Source organism: Stegastes partitus, unplaced genomic scaffold (assembly GCF_000690725.1).
Source record: "Stegastes partitus isolate 25-593 unplaced genomic scaffold, Stegastes_partitus-1.0.2 Scaffold665, whole genome shotgun sequence".
Taxonomy (NCBI): Eukaryota; Metazoa; Chordata; class Actinopteri; family Pomacentridae; genus Stegastes; species Stegastes partitus.
This window is the reverse complement of record NW_007578396.1, coordinates 347,163-356,253: the sequence shown is the minus strand read 5'-3', so window position 1 is coordinate 356,253 and position 9,091 is coordinate 347,163. Positions and strand designations below refer to the sequence as shown.

At 42.5% G+C, this 9,091-nt stretch overlaps 1 protein-coding gene across 1 annotated transcript in view; it reads left to right on the top strand.

Moving 5' to 3' along the window:
• The first annotated feature begins 231 nt into the window (after positions 1–231).
• The window catches only part of adamtsl3 (ADAMTS-like 3), a 202,290-nt gene continuing 193,430 nt past the window's right edge, over positions 232–9,091 (top strand). Inside the window, exons 1-2 of the mRNA XM_008290290.1 lie at positions 232–376; positions 1,950–2,064. Of these exons, the coding sequence (XP_008288512.1) occupies positions 1,999–2,064 (66 nt within the window). The 5' untranslated portion in view covers positions 232–376; positions 1,950–1,998. The remainder of the gene's footprint in view (positions 377–1,949; positions 2,065–9,091) is intronic.

The window sequence follows — 9,091 nt, the reverse complement described above, 5'->3', positions numbered from 1 at the left end:
AAAAGACTAACTGCAGCGGACATAGAGGCTACGCAGAAGTGATGAGTTTGTCTGCATATATTTTACTTTGAAAGTAATGAGCGGAGGCTGCATATGTGATCGCAGCTTGACTCTGGTCCCATGTTGCGGGAGGGAGGCAGACGGGCTGCGCACCGCCGGTAGCTCGGAGACACTTTACCGGAGACACAAAGTAGCCTGCCGGTGTGGTGATCTTTCTCGCATCTCAGCGGTCTCAGTCGGTCAGTTCAGAGACGTGCGTGTGTCTCGGGGTGTGGGCTTTGGGGACCGGCAGTCGGCGGTAAACGGACTGGAGAATACCTGATGTTGCATCTCCGTTTGAGCGCATAGGGAGCGCAGGACCTCTCCCCCTCAGAAGGTAAGGTTTATTTTTCCCGAGACAAACACACACACATCGGGGTGAAAGCAGTGCCGTGCTCCTGCAGATCCTGCCGTCCACCGAGGCTCGCTGTTTCCAGCCTGAGCCGTCAGGTCTGGGTGCTGCTGATGCGCATGATGTCATAAACAGCCGCTGCATGGGAGCGGTGCTTCACGGTCAGAAACTTAGCAACTTGCTGGAGTCTCTGCACTCACTTTACGGTAAACTGTCTCAATAGGGCCCGAGCCTAATTATGAATTAGTTTAATTACTGATTAAATTTATTTTTTAACAATTAACCTTTGAAATGCAAAAAAAGTAAAATAAATAAATAAATAAATTACTCAAAAGATTTAAACACAAATGCAGATTCCCCAGACTGATGGTTTGAAGCAGCTCATTTGTGTGGAAACAGACAGTACACAACAGGAGTGAGACCTCCTGTGCAATATGACTATAGTGTCAAATGATCCCCTCTCAATAACTGCATTATTTCTAAGATGTGTGCGCGTTTCCTCTTATGAACAACAATAGAACAAAGAGAAAACACTTTAAAAAGACTATACTGAAAACATAGGCCCCAAAGTAAAAACTCAAACTCACAGTCTAGCAGTGAAAAGCAGGACTTGGCACAAGTGATGATATGGGGCGGCATGAGTGCCAAAGGTGTTGGGGAGATGGCTCCACAAATATCTGTGGATAAATCAAAGCACTGGCTGACAAGATGACTCCTGATCTGCAGAAGCATGGTGAAACAGGAATATTTTAGCATGATAGTGATTCAAGGTATACTTCCAAAATCACACAAAAGTTTCTAAAGACAAAAAAGTAAAAACTATGACCTGGACAAGTGTGTCTCATGACACCAACAGAACACCTATGGTGTATTTTAAATAGAAGGTATAGCAGCCCATCCTTCAACTAACAGCTGAAAGTGTCTGAAGATAGGCAGAAGTATGTGCAATACTGTATCATACATGCTGCGGAGGAAGACTGAGTCTGTCATCATCAATAAATATGAACATATCTAGTGATTATATGGGGGCTATATTTTAAATAGTTTTTCTTAAGTATTTCGTTTTGATTGTTCATAAGTGAACACCTCTACTGTTAAATTAAAGATAATGCCGTTATTGAGAGGTGACCCAGTTTTGAATGATTTGACATGTACGTTATTTTGCACAGGGGTGCACGCACTTGTGTTCTTTGCTGTAAGAAGCTGCAACCATTCTTTGCATTAATGAATGACTTAGAAGATTAATCAAATTTCCTTGTATGTCAGTATATTAATAATAATGATGTCTGTCAATTCATTTTATAATAATTTTTCATTAAAAAAAAAAAAAAAAAAAAAAAAAGGCATTTGCTTTTCTTTGATAAATTAATTCACAATTACTCAACAAGACAGGATTTCAAACCAGGCAAAGGGGCCCACGCCTCACTTTAGCCATGGGTCTGATAGTGGGTTACAAGGCCTTGTAACAAGTTGTAACTATCTTTCTTTACCGAATGTGTCAGTCTAGAGTCTGATGCTTCAGATGTACTTGCATCTAATGTGTCCTCTACCTGTACAGGTTGGGACTCACCCTGCTGCAGTGAGACCCTATTTGGGTAAAAACCTGGATGAAGATGGAGTCGTTGATCCTCTGGAGGACGGTCTTCATCTTCCTCTTGCTCCCTGCTGTCCAGGTATTTAAAATGGATGGATGGATGAATGGATAGATGGGCAGAGTACGATTGGATGGAAGATTCCAAGCACTACATTTCTCTCAAAATCATTACTTTGTACATTCAGTGTAGATTTTTGATTTTTAAAAAATCAAATGGCTCACCATCACAATGGATCATAACATTCGCTGCTGAATAAAAATGAAAATGGACCCAATTAGTGAACCTTGTCAGGGTTCATACACTACTCAACCAGGCTGACTTTTCAATGTGGCTGCTGTTAGCTCTGTTGCTTAATTTGATCTGACCCGTCCAAATCAAATAGTTTGCTGTGCAGAGTGGAGAGGCTGCTGGAATCCTTGTACGTGTGTATGAACTAGGGTGAATGTCACCTCCTTATATGAAGCAATACTAAGCGCAGGATTTTCTCTGGCAAATATAGCACCTACATAATCCCTGACAACAGGCTGCTGTGGACCTGGCGTTCTCCATGGTCAACCTAGCAAAGCAGTCTTTATTTGGAACACGTCTTAGTGTCAGTGACAGGAAAAACACATGGATATGTTTTTAATTTGGGTTTTATTTTGTTACTCATTTTGACTTGTGCCATTCAGGGGAGAAGAAATACTTGGTTCATCTTTTTGCTAGTGGCTGGGACTTGAAACATTTATTTTATGAATTGCTTGCTATTTTGGTGAACTGGGAAATTAAGTTTGAAGGTTTAGATTTGGTGTTCACTTCTCATAAAATGTACACAAGCCATGTGTAACTTGTGCTTTAATATCTGACATGAAATGAAGCTTATTGTCGCTTATAAACTTAAAGAATTAATGGAATAAAGCAACATTTGTTGATTTACACGTAAAGGTGGCAAACCGCTGAATAATGGCACAGATCAGCCTCTATGGTCACATATCAAGCAAACCCCTTCAAGTAAAACTAGCTGTAGTTCGAGTCATACAGAAATAAACAGGAAAAAACAGTTAAGAGTCATACATAAAGTAAGAAGATAAACGACTCAATTGTTAAGCAAAACCTGAGATTAATTCAAAATTAATAATCAAGCATGAATTAGCAGCTTTGAAGAGTTCATCATTGATGTATGTACTATTTTGTTTCTTTACTCACTCTAAATTTACCTTTGCCTGAATGCCTGAAATATCTTGTGAAAGCCTCTATGTGTAAAGGCAATCCTTCAGCAGACAACACATTTCACTGTAACTGACTGACAGTACTCTGAAACTGACAGTGTGTTGTACTTGTTAGGTACTGGGTGGGCTTTTAAGTATGTTGAGAAATATATGCTGAGTCTCAAATAAAAGGAAACACAAAATGATGTTTTAATGGATTGTTGCAGCTTTGGGCTGTCTCAACTTACCTTCCAAAGTGATTCACACATACACGCTCGGTGTGGGTTCTGTGTGAGTTTGTGTGTGGAGAAGCAGGGATGTACATTATTCCATGCACTCGGTTTGTTTTTCTTGATAATGTGACTTCTGTTTGAGGACTGCTTGCTTGCTTGTTTTTGCAGTTGCTGTAGGATTTTTCATGAGCATATGAAGCAGTCAGTTAGTAGGGGAGTAAAGATCCAGGGACATGCCTCCCTGGGAAAAAAAAAAGTCCATAAAAGCCCAAACTTGGTGACCTCTGGTACATTCCAATGCTACTAATCTGTTATGCACTGATCTTGATCATGACACATTTCAATGATTTTGTCTTTCCAGATGTAAACATGTTGTAAATTGTTGTAAATGATAACAACAACAACAACAACAACAACAACAACAATAATAATAATAATAATAAACAATAATAACAACAACAACACATAAAGACATAATACTTAATACTTAGTAATAGTTTGAAGAAGTTTGTTTGCAGCCAGGACTATATTTCTGCGATGCAGCTGGTGACAGTGGGGATTGTTTTGGTGGAGATACAGAGTTGGATGTGATTAGCAAAACAGTAAAATTTGAGGTGTGACAGCAGCAAGTTTGAGACAGAGTGGGATGATACATGTAGATAGTGAGGAGTTTATAGTTGTGGTGACGAGTGGGCCAGTAAAGGAAAGCAGGCCTTAACAAAGTTTGAGATGAGGGGGTCCAGGATGCAGGTAAAAGTGTCTATTCCTGTCCTGAGGTTGGAGAGGTCTGATGGGGAGGCTGGAGAGAACTGGGATAAGGGGCTGGCAGGCTAAGGGGGGCCAGGTAAGTGGAAGAGGGTCACATGTAGGAGAGGTTAAATCATTGTAGGTGGTCTCTGTTTTGGTTTGGAAGAATGACAGGAAGGGGGTGCATTTGTTGATTGTGAAGGACTGGGAACTGTTGTCCTGGGGGTTTGGGAGTTTGTTCTTTGTCGTGAATACCAGGTTACCAGAGCCAGACTGTATTAGTTAAGAGTAGTAGGTGGATCTGGCGTGGGACATCTTTCTGTTGCTGCAGGCGGTGCTGGTAGAGTTGTGAATGAACTGTGAGACCTGTTATATTGCACAGTCTTTCTAATTGATGGGCAGGGATTTTCATCTGACTGAGGTTGGGGGTATACCAGGGAGGAGAATGAGTGAAGGATACTATATTGGTTTTGATGGGTGCAAGCTGGTCAAGGCTGGTGAAGAGGATGTGGTTGTAGTAATCTGTGAGGGTGGAGGGGGTGTGGAGGCCAGGGAGAGGGGAGGTGGACATTGTTTCTGTGATGGAAGATGAAAGAGAGAAGAGGGGAATGGAGTTTAGTTTGTGAAAGCTAATTGTGTGTTTTTGTTTTGGCGAGGATGTGGGAATGTCTGTCTATGGTGATGTCTAAGTGGTCAGAGACAGTGAGACTGGAATTGAAGAGGTGATTTATAGAGAGACCGGTGGAACAGAGAAGCTCTAGGATGTGACCATGGTTGCAGGTAGGAAAGTTGACATGGTGAATAAAGTTGATGCGGTTGAGTATTCCCATGAATTCAGTGGTTGATGTGGAGTCTGTAGAGTCCGTGTGGATCACCAAGGAGGAGGATAGAAAGGGAGTGAGAGCAGAGCTGGGTCAGGAAGTCAGTGAGGTCGAAGAGAAAGGTTGGCTTTGGCTTGGGAGGGCAGTAGACAGCAAACATAACTAGGACAGACAGGGAGGGCGCATGTGTGCATTGTTGCAATGACATAACGCAGGTGTGATGGTGTGCTTAGCTGGCCACAGCGATGGTATAGATTGACCAGTCTGGGAATAAACAAACTTGCAATGGGAAGATCTGTGAATGTATCTGGGCCATGGTTTTTGATGGAGGAGAATGAAACTGCTTGTGTATTTTGTAGTCCACCCAGTCTGTAAATAGCTGTGATCAGCACTTTTCTAATTAAGAGGCTTCACTTCTATTCAGCGAAAATAAACAAGGTTAATTTAATGGGGAGCGTGTTTTTGATCCTGTGTGTTCCTATCTGTTGGTTTTTTATTTGACTATTTATAGAATAAACCTAAGATTAAAATGGCAGAAAATAAAGCAAATAAACAGTAAATCTTGACTCAATTCAAGTGTATCTATTAAATCAAATTAATATCCAGTTATCTTCTGCTGTAACAAGTTGAGTGTTAATATATAACAGTCATTCATTCATTCATTCATTCATTCATTCATTCATTCATTCATTCATTCATTCATTCATTCATTCATTAAGCCCTTAAATGTTTGCTTGGTGTATCTGGAAAAATGCAGTACTTCTAGTGGACTTCAGAATTCTTACAACACAATCATCCAGTAGCTTCCCCTGGTTTTTCCAGGAGAAACCCATCTAATGAGGCTGTCCTCTGTCTGTGCCATCAGTGCAATTCTTCAATGCATTCTGTGTGCTAATTATCAAAGTCTGAAGACTCTGCTCTTTACTCATCAGGATTCAACCTCTGCAAAATAGAAGATCGCCATGCTAAATAGTTTCTGCCGGAGGGCTATAACAGCACATTTCTGAATTATTTTGTCCCTTTGCTGTCTGTGACCCCAGTCCCATAGATTTTTACAATGGGACTCCATATAATGAAGGTCTTGCACATCTGCTTATTGAATTCTGAAAACATACTCTCAAATCTCCAGAGTACTATAAAATGCAGATTGTGTTCATATGACAGCATAAAGCTGCTGTTGTCAGTATCTAATTGGTATCACAGCTGCAGTATTTCAATGTAGCAAACAGTGATTAATGAACACTAATGAATGTATGAGGTCCACAGATTTTAATCGTCTATTAAATTTAATTTAGCAAAAGACAGATTTGTGGCAAAACTTCATAGAAATCAAACTTGGATTTAAAAAAAAGGTGGCAAAACTTGAAGTTATTACAGATCAGTGCACAGTCCATCACATTGCATATTTTTGTTAGTAGAAAAATGGGAATTCCTCTCATCATCTCAGAGTTTTATCAGCGTTGATATGATGCCATCCAATTTGATAAAACCTCAAGTATAAACTTCTCTAACTGATGGTTTTCAGTCATAAGTTGGAAGCTTGTCCTCAATATCAATTGAACTGTCAATTTCCCACTGAATGTGAAGACACAAACACAAACATAGGAACAGAGATTCAAGAGTTTTTTATTGTCATGTGCTCATACAGTATGTGCAGTGAAATGCAAAGTGACCGTTCCCAAGGCTGTGCAGTAACACTAACAAATTATAAAAGGACACATCTTTAGAAAAACAATAGAAAGTTGGAAAAAAGTCACAATGTCATAAATAACAAGGTAGAGAGCCTAAACTAAAGTACAGTACGTTGTGTAAGTGTGTGTGTGTGGCTGTGTTTGTGTGTGTGAATGTTATTTACATTTTTACATTAGTCCAGTGTTCAGATGACACTAGTACAGATAATGCGCTATATTTTTGGCTGAGGTTCAAGTTCAAAGTCCTGACTGCATGACGAAAGAATCTCTTCCTGAGTCTCTCTGTGTTCGCCTTGATGTTCCTCAGGCACCAGCCAGAGTGTAGCCACTCAAACAGTCCATTGCTGGGGTGGTGGGGGTCCTCCATGATCCTGTTTGCCCTGACCACGCTCCTCCTGATGTAGGTGTCCTTTAGGGTGGGGATCGCTGTGGTGCACTCCATGATACACTCTGCTGACCTCAGCATCCTCTGCAGGGCTCTCCAGTTGCGGGCAGTGCTATTCCTGTATCACTGGGTGATGTTCCCAGTCAGAGCACTCTCCACCATGCTATGGTAAAATGTCCTTAGGACCTTCAGATACTCTGAATTTCCTCAGCTGTCTGAGGTGGCAAAGGTGCTGCCTCACCTTCTTCACATGGTTGTCTGTTTGGACCATGACAGATCCTTAGAGATGTGCACTCCCAGGTACTTAAAGCTACACAACTTCTCTACAAGTGATCCAGCTCAGTGGAATGTAATTCTTCTGCTGGCTTGTCCTAAAGTCCACAATCAGCTCCTGGGTCTTGCTGACGTTCAGCAGCAGGTTGTTAGTCTGACACCACCGTGACCGACTTTCAGCATCCTCTGTATACGTCTGCTCATCATTGTTACTGACACATCCAACCATGACTGTGTGCAAATTTGTCTATCTGCAAATTTCACTCTAATGAAGGTGTTCGTAGCCACACAGTCATGCGTGTAAAGGGAGAAGAGCAAAGGGCAGGGATACACCCCTGGAGGGCTCTGGTGTTCCAGGGGGCAGGGTCTGGAAATGTGTCTGCTCACCTGAACCACTCAGATTCTTCTGACAGGACAATCAAAATACAGTCACACAGGGAGGTCCTCACATCCAGAATGGACACTTTGGTGTAGAGTTTGCAGGGTGCAATGGGACTGAAATCAACAAACAGAATTCTCACACAGTCCCCTCTCTGCCTGTCCAGGTGGGTAAGGGTGGTGTGTTGAACCTGAGAGATGGCATCATCGCTGGATCTGTTTGGTTGGTAAGCAAACAGAAGTGGATCCAGTGACTCAGGGAGCAAGGAACTGATGTGCATCATGATTAGTCTCTCAAAACACTTTATTATTTCAGAGGTGAGAGCCACCAGCCAATAATCATTTGAGCAGGCTGGAGAGGCATTTTTCGGTACGGGAACAATAGTGGCTTTCTTTAGGCATGTGGGGATCATACAGGGACTCAGGGAGAGGTTGAACTGTGTTGTGAACACTGGAGCTAGTAGTTTGGCGCAAGACTTCAGCACTCTTCCTGGAATGCCATCTGCTCTGGCAGCCTTCCTGATGTTCCCTCTCCTCAGTGTCCTCCTTGCTCTGAAACAGTGACTGCGTATTCTACTCCGGCTGTTTGAGCATTCAGGTCATTAGAAAGAGCACTGTCTGCACTCACCAAGGTGGAGGCTTCCTTCCTGTAGTCCATGATCGCCTGCAGTCCCTGCCACAAGCTTCTGGAGTCATGCTGTTAAAAGTGTGATTCCACTTTGCCCCTGTACCTCCGCTTAGCGTCTTTCACTGCCCGTCTCAGCCTGTATAATGCTGCCTTGTATTCCTCCATACATCCGGTGATAAGGCCTGAGTTGTAGGCAGCGGGGCGAGCATTCAGAGCAGTGCGGCTAGATTGGAAATCTAGTTTGAAAAAATGCAAACCGTCACCATGGGAACAACATCATCCACCAGCTTTGCTATGAAGCTCATAACTACTTCCGTAAACTGGTTCACATCACAGGGAAGATGGAATGGACGGCGCAAGATGGTTAGATATTCCAAATCTGGCAAGTGAGAGAGAGCTGTGGTGGGGGGTTGCACCAGTGGTTGTTGATCATGAAACCAACTCCACTACCTTTAGACTTGTCAGACTGCTCTGTCCTGTCCTTATGGACCACCTGTCTGATGGCCAGATCGCTCGGTCCGGCACCAGAGAATTGAGCCATGTCTCAGTCAGGCAGACAATGTTGTGGTCCCTTAAGTCCTGCTGATATCTGATCCGATCCCTGAGATCATCCAACTTGTTTCCAGAGACTGGATGTTAGCAAGTAGGATACTAGGAAAGGGTGGGCGATGAGCCTGTGTTCTCAGCCTGTTCTGAACACCACCACTGCTGCCTCAATTCATATCAAAGGGTCAATGACATGACGGCTATTTTTTCTGTCCA